We start from the raw sequence: 26,176 nt of genomic DNA on the forward strand, positions 1-26,176 counted from the left end.
CCTGTGTGAGACTTGGCAAAAAACTGTGGATATAATGGATAAGTCTGTGCATGATCTGCGGACACTTTGAGGTAAGCAAACGCAAGAAATTCAGATTTAAAACATGTTAAATTGGCCCCAAGTTGATAACTGTATGAGGAGCAAGCCTCCCAGACTTCTGCAATTTAATAATAATAATAATTTAGGATGGTTTGGGGCTTGCTCGCTGCTGCCAGGTTGGTTGTTGAGTAGCCTGACTGTTTTTTTTTCTTGCGTGTGGTATCATTGTTGACGCGAGGTTGTTTTTTGAACATGCGAATGCGGACACGATTTCCCCTGATGAGTTATGACTTCAGACGCGATGCGTGTGTGGAGGTGTGGAGTCCGCGTGATATGTGCGTAAGATAGGCTTCTCATGTGTTTGGAGATCTGCGCTCCGAGACAAGCGCAAGCAACCCCCCCCCCCCAAGGGAAAAAAAGGGACCCCCCGAAAATATCGGCATAGTTCGAACACTGAGTGTAGGCACTGGGTGTAAACAACAAATAGTTTACAATGTCTGGGTAGCAAACAGATGGCAGAATTGGTGTCCGGTCCTCCTTATGTTTCCATTCTCCCTTGCCGCGAGTCTTATCATATGGGTCAAACCCATCAATCACAGCCAGTTTCTCCACATACCGTGCCCTTTCTGCAGCTGGTAATGTACTCACATACCCAGAATTATCATCCATCGTGTCACTTTACTCTCGCTCGTACTTTGTTTTATATTGTGAGTGCATGTACTTGGTCTTCCAATATGGCGTCTAACAAAATCTCGCGGCGCGGTGACGTCATGTGAAAAGGGTCTATTGTATTTATAAAAATGTGATATATTGTATGCTCTAGAAATTTGTTGAGTGGAAATTCAGTTGAGATGGCTGCTCGCGTTTTGTTTATTCAATTCACACAACAGTTCTTTTTAATAATTTAAATGTTAAACATATTGGTATATATACCTCTTTATAATGGAAATGCGCATAAATTAATGTTACTGAAAGGCATTCCAAAATACTGAAAAATGTTTTCAAGAATACTGAAATTCAAAATTTGGGGTAGGCATCTCTGATAATCCTCCTTCCTCACGATGCTGTCTGTATAAGAGCAACAGTCCCTTTTCCAGTAAAACGCCCCCACAGCGTTGTGTCCACCCCATGTTTCACAGTTGGGACGGTGTTTTTTGGATTAAAAGTCTCACCCTTTTTCCTCCATACATGGTTCTGAATGTTTCGGTAAAACGGTTACATTTTTGCTTCATCTGACCAGAGAATATTCCTCCAAGAGGCTGCTTACAAACGTCACTCCGGCTTTTTTATTCCAGTTTTGGAGTAGTGGCTTCTTCCTTACCTGACACCTTTTCAGGCCATGGTGCTGTTGGACTCTGAATTGTGGATGCACATGTTTAGGACCTGATGCCTTCAACTTCTTCACCAGTTTCTTTGTCGTCATCTTTGGGTTCTGTTGAACCTTTGGGACGAACATTTGTTCGTCTCTAGGAGTTAACTTTTGCTTCTTTCTTTCCTAAACGATGCAGTGTTTGTGTGGTTGCAAGAGTTTATATTTGCATCCAGTTGTTCATACAGATGCTTGTGGTACTTTTGGAAATTGATCCTAAGGATGAACCAGGCTTCAGCCGCTTGGATTTTCCTATGGTATCAAGGGAAAAATGTAATGTCCCTAAAGGTAGGCCCTTTTACACGTGCACTGCCAGTTAAAGACCGAAGTATATTTCTGTATATATTCCGTATATTTCCTTCAGTGTGCATGTGTTCAGCTTGTTCACTGAGACATGTCCACAAAATCATAAAATTGAGTGTACTTTGCAGCCACCCATGGGCATGTTACTGTCCGCGTTGCACGAAGCCGTTATCTGTGGAAGTATACCGTACATCAACTAGGGATGTTAACCGATGACCGTTTGACCGATGGTTGACCGAATCAACGTCAACCGGTTAATTTTTTTTGGTTGTCAGTTAAACTAGAGACAATTCCCCTGTGGGAAATTGTGAGAGTGATGCAGTGCGCGTAGCAGTCGCTGTAGCAGGAGCTGCACTGAACTGTGTGAATGTGTCTCTCTGAGAGGGAGCAGCCCCTCCCTCGTGTGTGTGTGAGAGAGGGAGCAGCCCCTCCCTCGTGTGTGTGTGTGTGTGTGTGTGTGTGTGTGTGTGTGTGTGTGTGTGTGAGAGAGAGAGCGAGCAGCCCCTCCCTCATCCGCGCACTGCGAGCAGAGACAGTGTGAGAAATTGATTTTTAAGAGTGTTTTTTTTTTTTTTTTTTAAAGTTTTAATTCTGTATTAAAATTACTAAACAAGCAAACGCCGCCACAGTGTTCGAAACACAGGAAGCACGAGAAGAAAACATCAAATCAGAAAGCCGCGCACACCTGCGCAGCTTCCGCGAAAACGTGCGCAGCCCTCCGACCCACTGCCCCCCCACACACACCTCCCACGCCTCACGGACCGCAACGGCACCTGCCCACTTAGTAATTTTAATACATAATTTACTCTGATGAAATTATTCAGACACTCCAACGCCCCCCTAAAAAAAAAATCGGATCTGCATGATTCAGCCGTGAAAAAGTCGGCATCTGCCAAAAGGCGTGCTGTTTGCATCCCTGTTTAAACTCGTAGGTTAACCGACTTTAACCGGCTAATGAGGCTCAGTGGTCGGTCAAGATTTTTTTTAGTTTTCGCCATCCCTAACGTCAACCTTAACCCCAATTAAGACAACTGGCCAAACACAAGCTACTAAAAGTCATTATAACTATTTCTGCAATCACCAGGCTGTTTAGAGAGGCAACTTGGTGTATGTAAATTTTTGATCCACTGGAATTCTGATTATAGTGAATTAAAACTGTCTGTAACCGATTGTTTTAAGAACCTCTGATGTGAAGTAGGAGCCTGATCGACCTGCCGAAAGAAACGCGATGATATGAAGTGAGTGCAGTTGTGAAAAACTGAGTCTGAATATCTTATTCTATTTTGGCCTCAGTTGTCGGCCAAAGTACTTTTTCAAACAAATTAAAAAATAATTCTCAACGCAATGTGAAATAAATTCTAAACTGAAAACAATAAGCATGTATAGCATTTTTTTTTTTTTAAGTTAATTAAACGCTACATCACTCAGGGTTTTCATTAGTAACCGAGTGCCGATCGAAATCACCGGTTGTAATGACATCTGAATCGGTTGTTTTTCGGCCAAATGCAATTTTCCCGTAATTGTTCGAACTTTCTCGTTGGACTTATTTGAAAAGGAACTCCATTTCTTGCGCGACGTTTGGTTGCTGAGGCTGTGTACATGTGACTAGATAAAAGGTGGGAACTGATTGGCTAATCCTTCTTATATCGTTCAATAATTTAATACACGCTAAATTATAGCATATCACTTGGTTCCCATATGGTAAGATGGCGACCCTATCCGGTATGGTATAGCGTAATGGCGACCGCGAATAAACGAAAGCGAACGCTGTTTGATTTTGGCTTCGCAGAAAAAACTGGTAAGTCTTGCGGAAAATGCCCAGCAGTGTTCTCACGGGCGCTTTTCAAGTGGCGCGCCGCCACGTTATGATTCTGGCCCGCCACCCTTTCCTTGGCTTAAAAAAAAAAAAAAAATTAACTTCATCAGTATACACCAAATAAATCGTAAATTATTCGCTTTATTATAATTTAACTATTTAACACGCAGAAGACCATTAAACAAATGCATACGGGGCTACCTGAAGTGGCCATGCGATTGCAATAGAAGGCCAGATTGAGGTCTGTCCCTGCGTTACACCACACCGCACCACATTACACTATACTGACACACAATAACGTTGGAAGCTACAAGCTGCAGCTAGCCAGCAGCTAAATAACTTTGCGGGTGTTTGTAGCGTTATTGTGCAACGGTTACGCTTATTTATCGTCTTTTCTGACCATACACAGTTACAGTAATCATATAACAGCACGCACACATTCGTTAAGTTCAGGTCTTTTATTTTACGCATCTGTGATTGTGTAGGCGAGAGCTGTGTTTTCCCGTTGCTTCAGTGTTTGTTTACTGCAGGACTTCCGGGTTCCTGGGTCAAAGGACCCGAACTACGGAGGCCGGGGTGGCTTTGTAGTGCCAGTCTCGGGCACGCGCACCAGCTCGCGCATGGATTGGAGTGGTTTTACCCAGTTAACATTGTGTATTGTTAAAAAAAAAAAGTATGCATTTATTGTAATTGGGTATTTTGTTTATGCCTGGAAGTTCATTTATTTTTCACACACAGAAAAAAATATAATTAATTCAGGCATGCACAACAGGCGCATCAGTCTCAACTGAAATGTCAAATGAGTCTCACACTGACAGTAAAGATGATACGTACAGTAAGAATGTGTTAAGTTTTTGTAAAATGATTTTAACAATGATTTAGCATTTCCTATCCATTTATTGGCCAGTTTCACTGTCAAAAAAAGCCCAAAGTCCGTCAGCTTCAGGGGCACTTCGTCCCCCTGGCCCCCCACCGGGGCTCCGCCCCCCCCACCGGTCAGATACCGATTCAACAGACTCTGAATTCTAATCAGCAAAGGTTTGTAAGCTTAAGAAAATACTTGATGTATAACTTGTTTATATAGATTTTTCTATAAATATTAGGGCTGTCAAACGATTAAAAAAATTAATCGCGATTAATCTCAGAATTTCATATAGTTAATCGCGATTAATTGCATTTTTTAAAATCTATGTAAATGAATAAGGCTTTTAAAGGAACAGTCCACCGTACTTCCATAATGAAATATGCTCTTATCTGAATTGAGACGAGCTGCTCCGTACCTCTCCGAGCTTTGCGCGACCTCCCAGTCAGTCAGACGCAGTCAGACGCGCTGTCGCTCCTGTTAGCGATGTAGCTAGGCTCAGTATGGCCAATGGTATTTTTTGGGGCTGTAGTTAGATGCGACCAAACTCTTCCGCGTTTTTCCTGTTTACATAGGTTTATATGACCAGTGACATGAAACAAGTTCAGTTACACAAATTGAAACGTGGCGATTTTCTATGCTATGGAAAGTCTGCACTATAATGACAGGCGTACTAACACCTTCTGCGCGCTTCGGCAGCGCATTGATATCTGAGCTCCGTATCAATGCGCTGCCGAAGCGCGCAGAAGGTGTTAGTACGCCTGTCATTATAGTGTGATGGTTATAAACATACATGTCAACCTTTGGTCAATCAAACCTTTCGCCCGTAGTCAGCTGGGATAGGCTCCAGCTTGCCTGCGACCCTGTAGAACAGAATAAAGCGGCTAGAGATAATGAGATGAGATGTTTGTTTTGACTTGCTATTGCATTTCTTTTCTTCTGTGTACAGCTGATGGTAGTCTCATCTCATTATCTGTAACCACTTTATCCTGTTCTACAGGGTCGCAGGCAAGCTGGAGCCTATCCCAGCTGACTACGGGCGAAAGGCGGGGTACACCCTGGACAAGTCGCCAGGTCATCACAGGGCTGACACATAGACACAGACAACCATTCACACTCCCATTCACACCTACGCTCAATTTAGAGTCACCAGTTAACCTAACCTGCATGTCTTTGGACTGTGGGGGAAACCGGAGCACCCGGAGGAAACCCACGCGGACACGGGGAGAACATGCAAACTCCACACAGAAAGGCCCTCGCCGGCCACGGGGCTCGAACCCAGACCTTCTTGCTGTGAGGCGACAGCGCTAACCACTACACCACTGTGCCACCCCGCTGATGGTAGTGTTAGGAAAAAAATATTTGCAACTCTTAAGTCCTAACAAGGATGAACTATTTTTAGAAGTTGCTTAAAAACCCTAGTTTCAACCATCGCGATGGTTATTATATCCTTTGCCAGGTAAAAAGGGAACTTTGTCCCCAGGATCGTTCTGCTATCTCGTTGGTTTTCATAATGGTGTGTATTTGGGAATGTTCTCTCGGAGTACAGCTTTCCAGGAACTGGTGTATTTTCATTAAGGTCATGGGAAGCCTAAAGGTTAGAGAAGTAGCTTTGGGACAAAAAGGTTGCCGGGTCGATTCCCTGGACTGGCAGGAATGGCTGAAGTGCCCTTGAACAAGGCACCTAACCCCCAACTGCTCCCTAGGCTGCCCACTGCTGGGGGTATCTCAGGGTCCTATTTTACATCGCTCTGGATAAGAGTGTCTGCCTCAAATGTCATGCTACATGTTAGTTACCCACGAGCTTTCCATTCGGCTAATTTTGTGACTTCGAATGGCAGCTGGGAGTGCAGGAATTCATTTAGGGGTTTCAGAGTAACAGGGGCAAATCACAAATAAATGATTTTCACACTACACAGATTTTTCTTCCCATGTCAATACTTGTAATATTATGGGCTTGTTTTGTAGATTCATGACGCACAATCTCAGTTAAATCCATTCCAGGTTATAACACACACACAAAAAAAAGGTGGAACAATTCCAGAGGGGGTCAATACCTAATCAAGGCACTACTCGACTCGATTCAATTTGATCTCTTTATCGCTTTCGTCATTGGACTTTGTTAAATTAGCACTAATGCTGTTATTTTCAATGAGCAGTCCGTACCATTCCAGCCATAGTATGAAGCAGCTCGATTGAGACACAGTCCGTCAGTTCCAGGGAGACATGGTGAGGTCACTGTCCTAATCTAGTCTCAGAGGAGCAGACTTTTCAGAACACGAGGCAAGAATAGCCCTCTCTGATGCATGACACATTCCTCCATCCAGCTGTCAGACCCTGGCCGTACACAGACGAACACCTGGCGCTGTTACACAGCAATTGCGAAGCTGTGAAATGAGTGCAAATGACAGGCGTAGTTTTAAGCGTTCAGACTGAAAACGAAATAAAGTCCTCCCGAAGAGTATGAGATGGCATTTAGTGGCGAATGGGTGTCGCCTGATAACAGTCTAATAAAACGATTGCACTTAACTAAAGAACTTGGATATGCTGACGAAGCAAAGCTATTAGCTCTCGTACTGGGTTATTCACTCTGCATTTTAAGCTCTCTGACTTTCTATTACATGAGCAGATCTAGTTAATTTGTTTCTTACAGTAATGATTCTTATTTTTAATATGGTTTTTAACACGTTTTAAATGTGAGCTGCAGTATAGACCCTTTTCAGTCACGTGACCTTCGTAAACGCGACCACCATTTTGGACATGTAGCGGACTTCGGCTCGAATCGGTTTGAATGCGAGGAAGGCGACAAACGAAAAACATAAAAGAAAAAGGAGCGAGATGCAGAAAACACCTTCACTATCCAGCGACGTAGGGCATTTACAGGGCGAGCAGAGGGAGAGGGATTTGCAAAAATTGAGGTTAGCAGGCTTAGAGAACGACGTTTACCTGCTTCCACCAGGATTGTTCACTGACGTACGGAAGTACACGAAGCCCTCGTCTTTACCTGACTTCGGCCCACATGATCTGTATACCTATGTCATTAAAAACCCATCGCCATACACAGGTATTGATCTGAACGCGTATAAGAGTTTGGATGCCTAAAAATATTTTGTGTCAGGCTGGGTAACATGCCTACATCAGTGGGTCGTCCCTGGAGCCGGTGGTCGCCATCTTATTACAGCTAAGGTTTGTTCACATTTTCATTTACTTTCGGTCCTCAGGATAAACAAAATGTTATTAAATGTCATTGAAATAACTTCTTAGTCTGTTGAGACATGGCCCGTTATAAATTTGCTGTTACCAGGCAATGACCAAGAACTGTATTATTAGGGTCGGTGTCTGTGTTGTAGCAGTGTACTAGCAGCTAGCTGTTAGCACTAGCTAATGTCAACAACAAAGTAGCTAGTATGTTACTGTAGCAATGTTTACGTTCAGTCATTTGGATGACTGTTAAAACCTTCCAGTCTCAAGTTTTTCCTTTACTGTATTTACTAGTTTACTGTAATTATGATCCGGCAGCTATTTACACCGGATCCAGTGTAAATAGCTGCCGGAGCCAATGCCCGAGGTTCCAGAGCGCGCTCCGGCTTGCTCCCCCTCAAATTAAGCCCTGTTTGTAGGCCATTACCTCTGATCTGTCCTACAGTCTACCAACAGCAAAGGAACACACCTTAGCTAATGTCGTTAGCTAATAGCTACTACAGAAGAACAAAGAGGTTACAATGGGTTATTTTAGCCTACTTGGTTACACACTCGCCGCCACAGAATGTTAACAGCAATGTAATGCCTTTTCTGGCTAATTTTATTCGTCTTACCTCCAACAAAGTGGTCACTACACAAGCGTTGGTATGCCGAGGGCTGCCAATCTTTCCTGTTAATGGCCGCTATCAATCTTCTCCGTCGGTCGGGATCTGATAAAATGATAACCCTTGCCTTGTTTTTTGATGGTTACTACATCCAGGTGCACAACAATATAGTGGCATGATGGAAGTCTTGCTGAAAGTAAAAACTTTCTTTGCTGCCGTTCCTCAATGCTGGCTGTGGTAAACTACCGGTAGTACATGTCCAAAATGGCGGCCGCGTTTGTCGTGACGTCACGTGAAAAGGTTCCATAGCTGGTAAAGCCGGTGCTTTAACCCGATGAACGCAAGGCTATTTTCAGGATAATTTCACTACCTTTACTTTCAAACTGTTCCCTTGGTCATTAGAAGGGCTCGCCATACATGCTCCACCTTGTTTGTTTGTTTTTAAGAACAGGCTGGGCAATCCAGGCCTTCCATCATTTTATTTCTTTTTCTTTTTTTTCTAATATTAGTCACATCTTGTGAAATTCGTTGCTTGTACATGTACTGTATCTCGCCATAAAATGCTGGCAGTAGAAATATCTATTCATAACTGTGGAGGGATGATTGTGTGGAATCTGGCAACATGAACACCATGACGGTGGGAAACTCTCAGACTTGGCAATTTGCAAAAATATGTGCTTGGTGCCTAACGGAAATAAATGTCATTGTTTTATTTGCTGTGATTTCAAACCAGATTACTGGACAATGCTTTATTGCACAGAGAAACAACTAGTAGAGTATGTTCTGTTGTTTTTGATATGCGGTACTTTGGAAACAGGAGTGTGAAAATGGGTGAAGAAAGTAGTAAAGATATTACTTGGCAGAATTTTAATCTGTATTCATAATGTGGTTACTTCAGTAGGTATAAATACTGTACAAATGTGACTGGCCTCATTACAAAGCTCTGGTTTTACCCTTTTTTGTTGTAATGCGTTTTCATATCTGTGCAGTGGCAAGTTCACGAGGAATTCAAACGCGAGTACTGAGTGTGGAGATGGACGCGGAGCTGTATGCAGATTGTAACTATGATGTACAGTATGGAACTACGTTTTTAATGTAAATTCAAAATAATTTTTCTCGCCAAAACTTCTTTGCATAGACAAGCACCTAGAATCGTTGGAAAGGTCGGGTCCTGCCGTTTCACGTGATCTGTGATCAACCTGCGATGAACAATTTGTGAGCAGTTCAGCTGAGAATAATGCTCGTGAATTTGGACGCAATTTACGTCAGTCGTGTCCTCAGGGTTAAATGCAGTAATAAACCCACCCACTGTTCTCAGGGGTCTTATCAGCTCTTACCTTAGATAAATTAAAAAGAAGAAAACTATAAATGTTCGTTTTAGTCATAATATTTTGCTTCTGCCAGCCATATTTGGTGGAAATAGAAATCTTACAGCAAATATTTTTTTGAGTTCTTAAGCACACGCTCTTTACATGATCTTCAGACTGCATTGTATGCTGGTGTTTTTTCCTTTTCCACACTTTTTATTTTCCCTCTTAAGATATTTCTAACCATTTATTTATTTTATTTATTTATTTACTTAAACCTAATTTTTACAGACCTTTTGGATAATGGCGTGACTTTCTGTGTAGAATGAGTTCTCAAAACCAGCCTTGACAAACTTGCACATTTTTGTTTTCCCACTCCTCTGCACTGAAAAATTGAGTCTAGAGGACATTCCCACACATTAAATGTTACCATGAGCAGTTAAGAAGTGTGATGTGTCGTTCGTTAATAAACCTCACATTTTAATTGTGAGGAAAAAATATGGCATACAACTCAAACTTCTCAAAATGCTCAATTTTAAAGTTTGTTGAGCCAGTTTCATTATTATTATTATTATTATTATTGGCGGCACGGTGGTGTAGTGGTTAGCGCTGTCGCCTCACGGCAAGAAGGTCCGGGTTCGAGCCACGTGGCCGGCGAGGGCCTTTCTATGCGGAGTTTGCATGTTCTCCCCGTGTCCGCGTGGGTTTCCTCCGGGTGCTCCGGTTTCCCCCACAGTCCAAAGACATGCAGGTTAGGTTAACTGGTGACTCTAAGGCCAAGTTTACATTAGACCATATCTGTCTCATTTTCTTCGCGGATGCACTGTCTGTTTACATTAAAACGCCGGGAAACGGGAATCCGCCAGGGTCCACGTATTCAATCCAGATCGTGTCAGCTCCAGTGCTGTGTAAACATTGAGAATACGCGGATACGCTGTGCTGAGCTCTAGCTGGCGTCGTCATTGGACAACGTCACTGTGACATCCACCTTCCTGATTCGCTGGCGTTGGTCATGTGACGCGACTGCTGAAAAACGGCGCGGACTTGCGCCTTGTATCACCTTTCATTAAAGAGTATAAAAGTATGAAAATACTGCAAATACTGATGCAAATACTGCCCATTGTGTAGTTATGATTGTCTTTAGGCTTGCCATCCTTCCACTTGCAAGTGGTAAGTGACTTGCGCACAGCGGCTCAGTCCCGAATCACTGCTCGTGCGCTACACTCGCGCGCTCTGTGAGCTGCGCAGGGCCGGAGTGCGCACCCTCCAGAGGGCACTCGCTGTTCAGGGCGGAGTGATTTGGAGCGCAGCCGCTGAGGAGGAAGCGATGAGCCGCACTGACACATTTCAACTTGCGTGCCGAGTCATGTGATTAGCGTATCCGTGTATTGGCGTTGCTGTGTGCACGCGAATCGTTTTTAAAAAGTTAATCTGATGATCCACTGATACGGTCTAATGTAAACCCCACCTAAATTGAGCGTAGGTGTGAATGTGAGTGTGAATGGTTGTCTGTGTCTATGTGTCAGCCCTGTGATGACCTGGCGACTTGTCCAGGGTGTACCCCGCCTTTCGCCCGTAGTCAGCTGGGATAGGCTCCAGCTTGCCTGCGACCCTGTAGAACAGGATAAAGCGGCTAGAGATAATGAGATGAGACAAAATAATATTCTGTCACACTTAAGACAGCAATTTATGATCTCTGCAAGAGTGTATAAATAATTTATTAGCCAGCCCACCAGGTCCTGTACTGCCCAAGTGGGGTGTTGTGTTTTTTTTTTTTTTTTTTTTTTTTTTTTTGGCCTGTAAGCCTAAATGATGAGGCTACAGAGTGGTAGCTGGTGTAAGGTAATAACTTATGGCCAGCTCTCATGACCTATAAAACGAGTTTGCGTCTGCATTGTCTGTCTATATATGCGTGCGTACTTTGTAATGATAAATCTCATCTTTGTTAATTAAAAAAATATTTCTGAGAACTATGACTTGTTTCACTAGTATCCAGTAGTTCAGACTACTTTAAACCTGTATTTGCAGTTAGTTTAAAACCACGACACAATTGTTTTTTTTATTAAAATCTTTAGCTCTAATTTAGCTCGGATGAAGCAAAATTCAGACTCCTTTTAATTCTTTTTTTTTTCTTTTCCCCCTTGCGTTCTTCCTTCAGTGTGCACACATTTAGAGAGAATTCGAGGCTATGTCCCAAACTGCACAGTGCACATAATGAACAATACCAAACTAATTTTGATAACGATCATGTAGTTACATACTATTTAGTACACTACTAGACAGACAGATTGGGATGTGGCCCAAGTATTCGCAACTGCTTCAATATTACAGAAGGGTTATTAGAATAAAACCGCGATTTGGCTTAGCGTCTCGATCAAGAGATCGCGAGTTCTACTCACGGTCGGGTCGTACCAAAGACCATCATAAAAATGGTACCTACTGCCTAGCCTGGGCCCGCCCATCCTAAGTGTGATGCAACACGAGGGCCTGTTGCGAGCTTAGTCTGGCAAGGCAAGCTATCTCCAGCTCTTCCAAGCTCCCGAAAAATTGGGAGCCAATCAACTTTGAGCATCTCCAACGGCCCTGGGTAGAGGCGTGTTCAAGGCACTGACGTAGTAGAACTGCGACCGGAAGCCATAGATTGTTTACAGAATCTATGCCGGAAGCGCTTCATTCACTAGAAACATTACGAACATGGAGCAAGTTCTCATTGAAAACGGAGCAAAGAGCAGCCCTGGAGGTATTTATTGAAAGGAAGGACGTTTTCGCCTTGCTCCCGACCGGCTTCGGTAAGAGTTTAATCTACCAGTTAGCCCCATCGCGTCGCATATGTCAGAGGAAAGAGTGATGTGATTGGTTTAAGCTTCGTCACAGCCTTTTCTGGCTTCGACCAGTAGCAAACTGAGGCATTTCAGGGAGGCGGGTCAACCACGCACTTTGGGAAACGGTTGGGCTTAATATCTTTGCCAGACCAATGCTCGCAGAGCTTTGAAGTCGCGTTAGCCAGACTACCTACTACCGTCTGGCAAGGCACGCTGCACTACAGATGCGAGTGAGGAGTCAAACTCTCACGGTTACCAGAGGACTCGCCCCCCCCCCCCCCCCCCACTGTAACCCCTAGCTATGTAATAGGTGAGAGGCCGAGGGCTGCGGAAACGGAGATCGGCGCCGCCCTATGCGCCACATGGCGTGGGAAGGACTTTGTCTTTTATTAGAATAAAATAATTGTGCAAATCAGTGTGTCTGACATACAGAGATACGAGCGCATACTATGTATAAACTATATGGAAATCCAGTTACTGCTGTCCTCTAAATGCATTCAGCTGCCTTGTAATAATGCGTAAGCCAAGGGTCAGAAATCTCTAGGGGGAGACCTGCACACGTCTCATAGGAGGCATGTGTTAGTCTTTACCCTCTAAGATTGTTGGCTGTTGTGGGAAAGGAAAACTAGTTACCAAGTATGAACTAAATTGGGTGGAAATTGAATCTGGAAAATTACTCCTATAAAATGGACATCTGCCTAACCTTGAGCAACTCTGAGAAACATAAAAGCTAGTTTACACCAAGCCTGCCGTCTGATTTATTACTGTTAGATATTGTGGGATTATTTACAACCAACAGTTCAACCTTCAGAATGATGTGGGTTTTTTTTTTTTGGTGCATGTTGCCAGGCGTAGTGGTCGAGCTCAGTTCCCAGCATAGCCATAAAGCAAGTGTTGGGACTTCAAGCTCCTTAACCTTCAACTGTTCGGGCGTATGTGGATGAAATGATGTTCTGCGTCATTTTCTAAATTTTGTTTGTGTATGTAGATATGAGCCATGTTATCAGGGGCTTGATTGGGAGTATGTTGGACTATAAATACGCCCTCCTCTGTGCCACACACACACACGCCTTTCTGAGGACTTGAGTTACACAACTGCTGTCTCTCAATAATATCCCGTAGTCCTCAGAGTCGTTTACGGTCCTCTCTGCCATATGGTGTCTAACCTTGAGCAACTCGGAGAAACATAAGTTGGTTTACACCAAGCCGTCTGATTTATTCCTGTTAAATATTGTGAATTACCGTAATATGATGTACGTTAGTTTTTATCTATTGCCAGCCTGGACTGGTGTAGAAGACGGGGATTAATGACAGGTTTGCTCAAATAGAATTATAAAACTAAAGAAAAACCTTTTTATAAAACCTTTTTTTTTTTTTTAATTCAAGACACATTTATTCAAGCTCTAGATCAGTTTTAAGGCTCTGTTCGGTTATACGATCCCCCTGTCCCTCCCTGTCCCTTTTATTTTCCATAACACTGGTGTATTCCAGCATAGAGAAGGATCACGTGCGGTGGCTGAAGGCTTTTTAATAGAATGACCGTTAACCGAAGACAATTGAATGCATTGAAATCAAAGCTGTTTTGCTGTTTGCCAACGTGCATCTGTAAAGGCTTTGTGCACGTTTTCATATTCAGTTTCTGCTTTGTTGGTCAGCAAAACACAATACACATTCACTTGAAAGTACATTTATAGAGAACCAAAGCGACTTTTATGTGACGGATTTGTTATTTACTTTGGGACCATAGTGAGTCGCTTGGCTATTCAGTTCACTCATGGCTTTTAAGTGTGCTCATGTCCTCTATTTTTGTCTTGCAGGCTCGAATAGCATTCCTCCAGGGAGAGAGAAAGGGTCAAGAAAATTTAAAGAATGACCTGGTTAGAAGAATAAAGATGTTAGAATATGCATTAAAACAAGAAAGGTTTGTAGTGATTTGAGTAATTTGGGGTGTGTGGTGATTTTTTTTTTTTTTTAAATATATGAGTGATTCCACGCTTATGGGTACTGAAATGGGGACATGAACTTATTTTTAAAAATTCACCTAAAACCATTTCTTTTTTTTTTTTACCATCAGGTCACAAAACATGTAATCTTTAATGAATGATATGTTAAAAGATAACTTTAATTTTCTGAGATGTAATAAAAACATATTTATATGCCAAAGTCAGAACGTAACAGAAGTGTTGTGGACATATATATTCTCAATTTTAACAATGTAGAATTACTTTTTGAAACCTAGGAAGGTGATGTTTTAGCAAATATAATTAATAAACATGTGTAGTAGAATAAACATACACATTCTTTCAATAAGATTAACATGGTATATAGCTAGATTGTAATTAATTTGTAACAGACACGAGATGGACAATCGTAACAGAAGTAATGTAACAGACATCATTTTGGAATTCATAGGCTTGACTTTGGCATATAAATATGTTTTTATTACATCTCAGAAAATTAAAGTTATCTTTTAACATATCATTCATTAAAGATTGCATGTTTTGTGACCTGATGGTAAAAAAAGAAATGGTTTTAGGTGAATAAGTTCATGTCCCCATTTCAGTACCCATAAGCGTGGAATCACTCGTATATAAAAAAATGTTTTTTATTATTTGTATCTGTGTGTGGAAACTGCTGAGCCAGACCACATGCTATATGCCAGGCATGTTAAATCAGATTTTTAAACTAAATGGTGTCTTTTTTTTTTTTTTTCTCCTTTCCTTTCAGAGCAAAATACCATAAATTAAAATATGGCACAGAACTTAATCAAAGTGAAGTCAAAATGCCCAGCTTTGAATCAGGTTAGTACATTCTCATATACGTGTAAATGTGCATGAGTGTACACGGTACCAGTCAAAAGTTTGTACACCCCTACTCATTCATAGTTTTTTTTCTGTATTTTGACTCTTTTCTATATTGTAGAGCAATACCGAAGGCATCAAGCCTATGAAATAACATGTATGGAATTATGTGGTAAACAAAAGTGTTTAAAACAAGTTTCATGTTTTAGTTTCTTCAGTGTAGCCACCGTTCATCTTGATGATGCTTTACACACTATTGGCATTATCTTCACCAGCTTCATGAGGTAGTCACCTGGAACGCTTTTCAATTAGCAGGTGCCTCGTCAAAAGTTAATTAGTGCAATTTCTTGCTGTCTTAATGCATTTGAGATCAAATAGTAAATAATAAATACAGTAAATAGCCCTATTCCACAACTGTAGTAATCCATATTATGTCAAGACTTGCTCGATTAAGTAAAGAGAAATGACAGACCATGAATACTTTGAGTACATGATGCATGAAGTGTGTCGTAATTAATAAATATAAGAAAAAATATCGAATTAGGATGTCCAAACTTTTCACTGGTTAAAAGGATAGTTCGGGATTTTTGACATGAATCTGTATGGCATCCCCATCAATAGTGTTGTGCAAACACACTGACTTACCCCTGACAGCATCTTGTGAGTCCAGTTCTTGTCCAGTTTTGTTCCAGACGAAAGTAGTCCGGCAAGTTTGTTGGGGTCACGAAAGTAAAACGTTTTTCGTCTCAAAACAGTATGTCACAAAGCAGCTTTACAGAAAATTAAAGACTTGAGCTAATTTTATCCCTAATTGTGTGTGTGTGTGTGTGTGTGTGTGTGTGTGTGTGTGTGTGTGTGTGTGTGTGTGTGTGTGTGATTTTTGTTTCAGAAGATACCAAAGATACAGAGATGTCCAGCATACCACAGAACAGTCAGTTAACTTGGAAACAAGGCCGGCAACTGCTAAGACAGTGAGTTTTCTTATAATCAAATAGTTAAAATTATTTTCTGAAATGTTTTTCTACACAGCGCTTTCCACAGACCTCAAAGATTAAATAAAATGTTAATTAACCTTCGGGGGTCTGAGGGTATTTTCTGGCACTCGATTTTGGCATGTTCTGATTTTGTCAATTTCAACAAATCTAAGCAGGATTTTCAAAGTCATATGACTTTTTTTGGGGGGGGTATTCAGCACAAATTCAGCTACAGTAATATGTATGTAGTATATATGTCATGATTTTGTACTTTTTAAAAAATAACAGATAAATGAAGAGTTTTAGAACGGTGTTGGAATGTGTGAAAAAGCATGACCTTACCCATTGTGACCAACTGTTTTGGGCTACATCCACACGGCAACGGGATTTTATTAAAAAAATATCGCGTCCACATGGGCAACGGATCAGTAAAATATCAGGTACATATGGCAACGCAACGCTTGCTGAAAAAATACACATGCCACACCTCTACATGCGCTGTAAGACGGTCCCATCGGAGACACCAGAACAATAGAAGTAGGACGCATGCGCATAAACCCCTTCTTCTACCCGGCGTGAAGCACTCTCAGGAACAAACACACAACAACAACAAGAAGATGGCTGCGACTACGCGAGGAAATCGTGCCTTCTGTGTGTACAAATTAGTTTTTTTAGCGTGCATAGTTTTATATAACTTAATTTTCTTATTGTGTGTGAACATTTTGAAAAGCAGTCTTATCCAATAAAAAAAAGAAATTCAAGAAATGGTTCAGTTGTTTATTTAAAAGAAAAGCTGTATACAAAAGTGAATGCAATGCAGTGGTTCATACAAAACAGCGAGAGTGCTGCTTGTTCTAGTCATGTGGTTGTGACGTCACCGTAAACAAATCCGTTCTACTCATCCAGACGACTTCGCAACGGCGCCGTTGCCAGATTTTTCCACTCTGGAACCTGTTCTCAAAAAATATCGTTTTGGGGCACCCAAAACGCCGGTGCCGTGTGGACGCCAGGCCGAAACGATAAACAATTTTATCAGATTCACCTGAATCCGTTGCCGTGTGGGCAGGGCCTTGGTCACTTAAGGTGATTGCAATTTATTTATTTATTTATTTAGCTTTTTGCCATAGGAAGATGATATATATGTGTGTACAAGGCATCATGGCATGGGAAACCACAACAGCTTGCGCCAATTACAGTGGCCCCATTGTACCGAATCTGTATGTCTTTAAACTGTGGGGGGAAACCGGAGCACCCGGAGGAAACCCATGCGGACACGGGGAGAACATGCAAACTCCACACAGAAAGGCCCCTGTCGGCCGTGAGGTTCGAACCCGGAACCTTCTTGCTGTGAGGTGACAGCGCTAACCACTACACCACCGTGCCACCCAGTTTTAGGAATATATCAAGCACAAAAACTTAAATCTGCTTCATTGATTTGGACAGTTAACTGGCCATCAAAAATGTATGTCCTATTGTTTTGGGATAAAGGGTTGGCAGTGGGGGGGTATTCAATGAGAAGGGTAAAAAATTTCCATTCCATGAGAAGAGTGAAAACCCCTCCCACTGCCATCTCTTAATCCCATCAGGTGAAGTGATCAGAATGGTTTATCACAATGGGCAAGGCCATGTTTTTTCACACATTCCAACACAGTTCTCAAACTGCTTTTTTACAACAGCTTCATTTATCTGGTATCTGACTTTATTTTGGTATTTGACTCTGTTCATTGTGTCTTGAAATTAACTGTTGTACTATTTTACTCAGTTCAGAGCCCCAACCTACTCTGTTACACAATTACTCTGTAGTTTTGCTCCCACTCCAAATTTTACTCTCTCAACTCAAGGTAGAGCAAAATTAACTACTATTTTGCTCAGTCGTTTTTCCTGTGTATGCATTACAGCGTGCACACATTTTAACCGATATGCTTCATATGCGTATAAGAAATATTTACACTTACTCGAGTTGATCTTCGGCTGGATCGAGTCCAAGTTTAAAAAGAAAAAAAGGGCACTGCTCATCAGTGTCGCAGTTCTCAAGATTGAATTGAATCGCTGTCCTGAATCATCCGAAGCGCATAAAATCTGTGTGCCATCAAGTTTTTACCTCCAAACAGCCTAAACTTTGGCTGACAGATTTTATCCTGTTTACGGTGGGCGTTCCCACCGCAAAAAAAGAAACCAATTGGAACCGAAAGAGTGAAGGTGATTATCATGCCGTTACCCTGTGAATGTGTAAGTGGGCGCCCAGCGCTCCGACTCCGGTGTGACTGAGTAAAGTGGCAGGTTTTATGTTTCATCTAATTGAGGTAATTTAAAAACTATAATATTATTTGGCAGTGTGCACATAGGAAAGTATAAAGTTTCTGTCAATATGTTTATCATGCTTGTATGATTAAAAATGCGCAAAGAGATTTATCTAAATACACGACCTACTCATTCTAAACCTGCCGAGCTTCACCGGCGAAGCTCTCGACCCCAAAGGGTTAAGAAGAATCTTGACTGTTGTACATGAGAAAATGTTCTAACCACCCCAAAGATTGTGTTGAAAGCCAGATGCATGTGAAAGATGCAGTGAACTATTATGCATGATTATTTTAACTTTGATTTAGCCAATCCTACATGTCAGATATATGTAAATGATTAAGTTCCATTAAAATATAGCGCATATAGCTGTGGCTTATGTTGTAAAAGGTGATATTTAATTGTTTTTGTTTAGTAATTTTGCCCTTTTTGTCATTGCAAGATATCTTCAGGAAGTAGGTTACACAGACACAATACTGGATGTGCGGTCTCAGCGTGTGCGCTCTTTACTGGGGTTGTCTGGCTCGGAGCAGAACGGTTCAGTGGAAACCAAGAACCTGGAGCAGATCCTCAATGGAGGAGAATCTCCAGCCAAAAGGAAGGGGCATGACGTGAAGAGGTACTCAAAGATCCCTTGGCTTCAGGGTGGATGATATGATGATCATAGATTGTGAACAAATAAAATACCTCCATGATCTGATTTTACAGAGAGACTGTTTATTGCGATTCCAAAAACGTTTCATCACTTTTCCTGAAAACATTTGGATATGGCACCCCAAGTTGTTTTATGAACCAGCTTTATATTTGTTAGTCCAGTTCACAGTCTCCTAGGCTACAGAGAGGGAAAAAAAACCCTAATAAGAAAAGGCAGTTCCTTATCTTAGGTGTCCTGCAAGTGTTGCAGGAATTAACAGGGCAACATGGAGGAGTTGGTTCAACATCAGTTAAGGCCAATTTATGCTGACAAGGCAGTCCTCGCAGATGGCGTCGCGGATGGTGTCTGCGTAGCACACACCCCCCCCCCTTCGCAGACGCTCTGCGCGCACCTCCCAAAAATTGTGACCACCGCAGACAGCGTCGCAGACAAGAGGGCTCTGATTGGTCCACTCTACATCCGCTGTACACGCACTTCCGCTTCCCTACTTTCCTGGTTTGTTTTGTTTTCACGACCGCCATTTTTAAAAACACGAGCGAAGATGGAGCAGCACGAAGAGCGGTTGATCGAGGAAGTACGTACATCTATACGACTCCAGTTCTAGTCATTATAAGTAACCGGAGGATAAACACTCCACTAACCACACCCACCAACTACTCCTAGCGATTTCGCAACTTGGCGCCCCCTTGTGTTGTGGCGGTGAATAACATCGCGCACGCCTATTACTCCCCACTCAACGATAAATTACAACTGTCTGCGAAAAGCTATCTGCGAAAGCCTTGTCGCAAGAGCATGCAGAGGCCCTCAGATGCTGAATTTTACATCATGGACATGGCGCAGACAATGGTTGGTTGTAAAATATGCAAAGACAAGATTGGCGTGTTGAGGAAACATGAATATTTTCTGACCACCCCAAAGATTATGTTGAAATCCAGATAACATGGTGAATGCATGTGAAAACACCACAATCAGAAACGGCACTGAAGTAAGCAAATGTCTTTGAAAATGCGCTACTTATTAGAAAACGAGTGCATCTTATAAAAATATCAATCTTCATTATGACTTAGTGAGTCACAAATATTCTTCTGGTACCACTATTTCTCAGCCATACAGAGAGTACCAAAAGAACTAATTCATTTGTCTATTGACTGTACTTTTAAACGCTGAAGACTTCAGTAGAGGTGATGTGTTGTCATGGGGGAAAAGAAAGTGTACCAACCTTCAATTCTGTTTTTATTTCATTAGAGTGGTCGTCACCAGCTTCTATAAATTACACTCTATCTATCCATCTGTCTATCAATCCAATTTTCCAAGCAGATAAAAAAACATTGATGGTTAGTAATGTATTTTTTTTGTTTTTCCCCCAAAAGTAAACTTGCATTCAAATACCAGGTGGGGGTGAAAAATAAGTACAACCTTCCTACTTCCACAGACATTAGTATAGGTAATCGTATGGGGCCGAGTAAAATTAAGGATTAATTTCATGAGTGAGTTCGAAGTTTTGACTGGGGCAATTTCAAAACTTCAAAATCACTCATGAAATTGATCCTTAATTTTACGAGTAATCATACGATTACTTGTTTATAATATATAGGGCCAAATTCATACTTGGGAAGCCATTCAAGTTCACAACATTTGTCATTCACGTTTTCTGAACCAATCAGGGCGCGAGACTATCTTGCACGTTTGAATCAGTTTCTAAAGCGTCTTTCATCATGACACGGCAGCACGACACGAGGATTTTGGACAGGATTTTAACATCTTTCAGGATCGATCGCGGATATTTCTCGTCTTAGATGCCGATCCAATGCTGCCTGCCTTACTTTAGAGAGTCTGGTTCGTAGTTTTCCCCATTTTCTTTCCTCACTTCTGCATAAAACTGCGATAGCACCTTGTCTAACTCACAGCATTCATATGCCACTAGAGAGTCATTTATTTGTCTTTCTGCGGCCCATTTCTTAAACACAGAAAGCCAGAAATTCGTACTTTTTTTGGTATTTTCATTTTCACTTGCAGCTTTCAATTGGTTTATCATTTCTTCGTCAAATATAGCGAAACGTGGCATTGCCGAGTCAGCAGAGTCAGCCATTTCGTTGACAAAATTTGCTAATTTTTGTAACCGTAACCAAGCAACAAACTAGCCAGTAGCATTTCAGAAATACGGCCCCGTGTTAAGGAAAAAAAAGCCCTCCTTGATTGACCAATCAGAATTGAGTAATTTGGCCCTGTGTATTATAGAGAGTAATTAGCAGTAAGTTGTTACTAAAAACAGACCTTTTGGCAGTTTAGGCCCTGTCCACACGGCAACGGATTCAGGTGAATCCGATAAAATTGCTTATCGTTTCGGCCTGGCGTCCACATGGCACCGGCGTTTTGGGTGCCCCAAAACGATATTTTTTGAGAACTTTTTCCAGAGTGGAAAAATCTGGCAACGGCGCCGTTGCAAAGTCGTCTGGATGAGTAGAACGGATTTGTTTAGGATGACGTCACAACCACATGACTAGCTCCCAGTCCACATTCTCCTGATATTTAGAGGTTTTATAGTTCAGAGTCACTTGCAGGAGTAACTCCACCTCATCATCGGTCCAGACAAGAGAGTCGGTCTTTCGTCGCGTAGTCGCAGCCATCTTCTTGTTGTTGTGTGTTTGTTCCTGTGAGTGCTTCACGCCGGGTAGAAGAAGGGGTTTATGCGCATGCGTCCTACTTCTTCTATTGTTCTGGTGTCTCCGATGGGACCGTCTTACAGCGCACGTAGAGGTGGGGCATGTGTATTGCATCGTTTTCAGCAAGCGTTGCGTTGCCATATGTACCTGATATTTTACTGATCCGTTGCCCATGTGGACGCGATATATAATTTTTTTTTTTTACCCGCTAAAAAAAAAAAATCTCGTTGTCGTGTGGATGTAGCCTTAGTGTCCTAGTGCACTGGGGTGCACTTCTCAATCTAGGAAGGGTTATAAGGCCATCTCCAAACAATTTAAAACCATTCTACATTGAGAAGGATTGATTACAAATGGAGAGCTTTCAAGACAGTTTCCAGTCTTCCCAGGAATGGACATCCCAGCAATTTTAGTCCAAGGTCAGACCATTTAATGCTCAGAGATATTAATAATAATTAAAAAAAAAAAAAGAGCGCGCGCTAGGTCATGTCACTGAAGATGCTTTCGGACCAAACTGAGGGACTCTTTGAGAGGAAGTAACCAATAGGAAGCTTGCCGCAGGAGCTACATACCTTTTTTTAAGGGCTTTTTTCTGTTTGCATTTTGCACTGCCAGTAGAAAGGATGAAGTGATGGAAGCCAGCTTGCTAGCATGACACTTGCAGAAAATGCTAGCAAGGAATTTTATATTTTGTTTCAACACGCACATCAAAATCGTGCTGTTTCTCCTCTATTGTATATATTGAGGGAGGAATTGAAACAGAATTGAAGGAGGGTGTGCTGCCTTTTACCTGTGGCTATACATTTTAAATACGTTATCCTGGCTTGATTTTCATTTAATAAATAAAACATTTTGCTCAGGTTATTAAATCTTTTTGAAAAGGTGCGTTGGCGTAAGTGAAAAATAGTTTGCGCTTTCTGTTCAGCAACATGAAATCAACATAATCAAAATAATTGCGATAAGTTCACCTGATCCAGGTTGGAAAAAAAAAAATTGAGAGCTCGCCCACCCCTACCGTGGCTTCCTTTTTGAATACGGTACGCTGCTACAGATTAAAACATGGAATTAAAACTTCACAAATCTCTTTACAGAGATAATGTCAGCACACTCATTTACTTGTGTTACAGGAATGCAGGAGATGTTCTGGAGACATTTAACTTCTTAGAAAACGCTGATGACAGTGATGAGGAGGACGAAGAAGGCGACCTTATGGAAGACGCGTCAAACAGGACTGATAAACAAAGAGCAAGGAAGCACAAAATTAAAGTATGTTGTTTATATGTGAGGATGTTTCTTGGATGATATTCTTCTTGGTCTTTAAGCTTTAAAATTGGCCTTGCTGGTGGTGTGTGTAAAATAAAGAAATGCCTGTTAAATGCACGGAGTGACACTAAAACAACTCCATCGGACTATTTTCACCCCACGTTAAAAAATAAAATAAAATTGAATTCTACCATGGTTTTTATAATAAGTTATGAAGATTGGTGAAGGCTGTGTTTTAAAGGTCATAGGCAAGGGTCGGAGGTGAAACGTAGAATATCAACTTTATTGTATAGAAGAACGACCCAAAAAGCAAATTCAATCTTCCTGGTGTCTAATTTGCACCCTAAAATTGAATAAAATATACTGTTTTGCCCAATTTCCGAAGGTTTGTTTACATCTCACTTATGCGCACTTTCACCGCCAGGGGACCGTCGTCCTGACGTCATTCAAGCCAAACAGACTGGGAGCGGTTCTGTGTTTACTTGTGAACCGAGCACACGTGTACGGACTTTGGTCGTGAGAGGTTGTGTAAAATGTCTGAAATCTATAGCGATTTTGAAGTAGGAACTCTCCAAATTAAATATCGAGAGGTGAAACCGTATATGTATGAACCTATGGCCGTTGCGAAGCAATCGGTGAATGTGGCTCACTGGTTTGACTGTGCAGCCTCGGAATCGGACAGCGACTCGGCCGACTCTGATCGCGGTGACCCCGGACCTCAACAAGACTCGCACCCAAACGATTTATCCTGGTAGTTATGATAAATTCTTACTTTCGTCATAATACTAAATAAGAGCCCTTTTGAAGAATAATAAAACCGCCCTCCCTAGTGGATATAGGGAACGATTACTGGACAGTGCGCCGGTAGGCTACATTAGCCTGCCATCCGCGGCATTATACTATTTATAGCCGACTCTAAGCGAGGAAATATCCCTTTGTCTCATTTCCACAATGATTGTACAGGATCCCTCAGGATTCTTGACTTGTCAATTGCAAGCAAAAGTAAAAATGTTTACCTCCAATCTTCTCCTTTTTGCTTGAGCGTTGCTGCTCCGTTTCTTCTTTGACTGCTTGATTTTGTTTCACGTGCACAATCCACTCTCTCCGCCTCGTCTCCTCTTCCGGAAAAAAAACAACCCTCTGGCTTCACGCGCACAATCCGCTCTCTCCGCCTCGTTTCCTCTTTCGGAAAAAGCCAACCCTCTCACTCCGCCTCTTCTCTTTCGGAAAAAGCCAACCCTCTCGCTCCGCCTCTTCTCCTCTTTTGGAAAAAGCCAATCCACTCTCTCCATCTCTTCTCCTCTCTTGGAAAACGGTAAAAACTTCTTCCTGACCCGGTCCCGTTGTTAGAGTTCACTGCGCAACAATAAGGCATGGGGTTTTTCTTTGGAAATCCCCGAACGCACGTCTGCACTCAAGCCGAACAGCAATGTAAGTAAACGGAAGTGGACTCAACTCAAGCGGTTTGTTTGTCTTAAATGACGTCACGCGCTGAATGGTCACGAAAATCGTCTAACAGAAATTCGCCGCGATCCGCGCTAACTTACTTTAATTATTACTTATTAACAATACTTCTTGGGACCAGAAGAAAATTACAGAGGGTTTTTTAACATATAAAGTTTCAAATGTGCATAAATTGAAAACCGTTGCCTATGAGCTTTAATGCTGTGGTCCAAAATATGGAAAATAAATTTGTATTGTAGTTGCTTAGTAAACCTCTGAAATGGAATTTTAGATAAAAATAGTTGGCATCATACGAGAACAAAAATGGCCAAACACAAAACCTTTCATTTGCTCAAATTGTCCATTTTTCTGTACACACATTTCTTTGAGTAGAGTAACCTCGATTCATTCTTCCGTCCTTAGACCCATCACTGTCTGTAAAAATACAAAAATGGATGTTAACCATATGATGCTTGGACATCTGGGACACCCTATACAATATTTGACCTTTCTGTAAAAATCTATACACATCATTGTAAATGATGTTACTGTGATGGAGGCATGCTGAAACGTGCTGCCGCCTCGCTCAGAAATTCCAGCTCTGTATTATACTTGACATCCTGAAACTAACAATAAGATGATGGTAATAAGAGCTCTTGTTTCCTCAGGTGGGGAACGAGGGTTTAGCATCAGATCTTCCCGACGATGCAGACACAGAAGAAGCGCTAAAGGAGTTTGATTTCCTGGTGAATGCGGAGGACGGTGAGGGGGCCGGCGAGGCTCGCAGTTCAGGAGATGGTACAGAGTGGGGTGAGAGACTGTCACGGAGTCCTCTTTAACCACACAATGACACTTCTGACTTTGGTCTCACACACGAGCTGTTATTTTGGGGGCTTGCGTGGGAATCCTGATGTGTGTGTGTGTGTGTGTGTGCGCGCGTCTCCTGTGTATATTTTGGTCTACAGGCTGGCTCTCCCAGCACAATCTCACACAGGTCATAAAACTGCATCACCATTCTTCAGGGTGTTTTGTGCTTGTCAGCTCTGGTTTCTCTCCACCGTGTGACCCACTTTAAAGACAAAAAAATATGTAAATGGTGCCCATGTAGGACATTTTAATTTTGTAGGGCCAAATTTTTGTAATTATGTGAGTGTTAAGTTTATAACTAGGGATGGGAATTAAGATTTTATTGATGCAATGCCATTATCGGTCGATTCTTTGTCGATTCCTGATCAGTTTTCTGTGGGTGGAAAAGAGTAGGCCTACAGGTTTTCAGCCTCGACACAGCTGCTTTTTTTATGACAGTGTAAAATGTTTGCCTAATAACATTTCAGCATGTTAAAATAAGCTCGAAAGGGTTTTGCTGGCTGGGAGCTGATGGGTGAGTTGAGCAGCTGGCTGTAGCTTCAGAGCTATCAGTAGCAACTGTCTAAGTTTACTAGTAAAATACTGCTGGTTAGGGTGGGTCGGGTCAAAACGGACAAGGCAGCGTTCCAATTAAAGTTATAAATAACTTTGAATTATTTTTTTCGTGGTCCGGTTGCCATCAAATGCTGCGCTCTGATTGGCTGGCGAGCGGTTACGGACCCTGGATACAGACCTCTGGCGACTCGCTCGTTCACAACAACAAACATTTTAGCAATTTTTGTCAACATTTATTTTCGCATTTCTCAGGAGAATAGCATTAATTTTACAGCATGGATAGCGATAACGACAGTGTTCACAGCGAAAGCGAGTTTTACTGCCCTGAGGAAGACG

General features: G+C 41.9%; 1 protein-coding gene across 2 annotated transcripts in view; it reads left to right on the forward strand.

Moving 5' to 3' along the window:
• strn3 (striatin, calmodulin binding protein 3) overlaps positions 1 to 26,176 on the forward strand; it is a 93,488-nt gene that overhangs the window by 33,360 nt on the left and 33,952 nt on the right. Inside the window, exons 2-7 of one of the 2 annotated variants that reach the window (XM_060933918.1) lie at positions 14,142 to 14,245; positions 15,052 to 15,125; positions 16,018 to 16,096; positions 18,840 to 19,016; positions 22,840 to 22,978; positions 25,087 to 25,228. In XM_060933918.1, coding sequence (XP_060789901.1) covers positions 14,142 to 14,245; positions 15,052 to 15,125; positions 16,018 to 16,096; positions 18,840 to 19,016; positions 22,840 to 22,978; positions 25,087 to 25,228 — 715 coding nt within the window. Of the gene's footprint in view, positions 1 to 14,141; positions 14,246 to 15,051; positions 15,126 to 16,014; positions 16,097 to 18,839; positions 19,017 to 22,839; positions 22,979 to 25,086; positions 25,229 to 26,176 lie in introns of both variants that reach the window. The other variant, XM_060933917.1, reaches the window with a different exon arrangement.

Source organism: Neoarius graeffei, chromosome 11 (genome assembly GCF_027579695.1).
Source record: "Neoarius graeffei isolate fNeoGra1 chromosome 11, fNeoGra1.pri, whole genome shotgun sequence".
Taxonomy (NCBI): domain Eukaryota; kingdom Metazoa; phylum Chordata; class Actinopteri; order Siluriformes; family Ariidae; genus Neoarius; species Neoarius graeffei.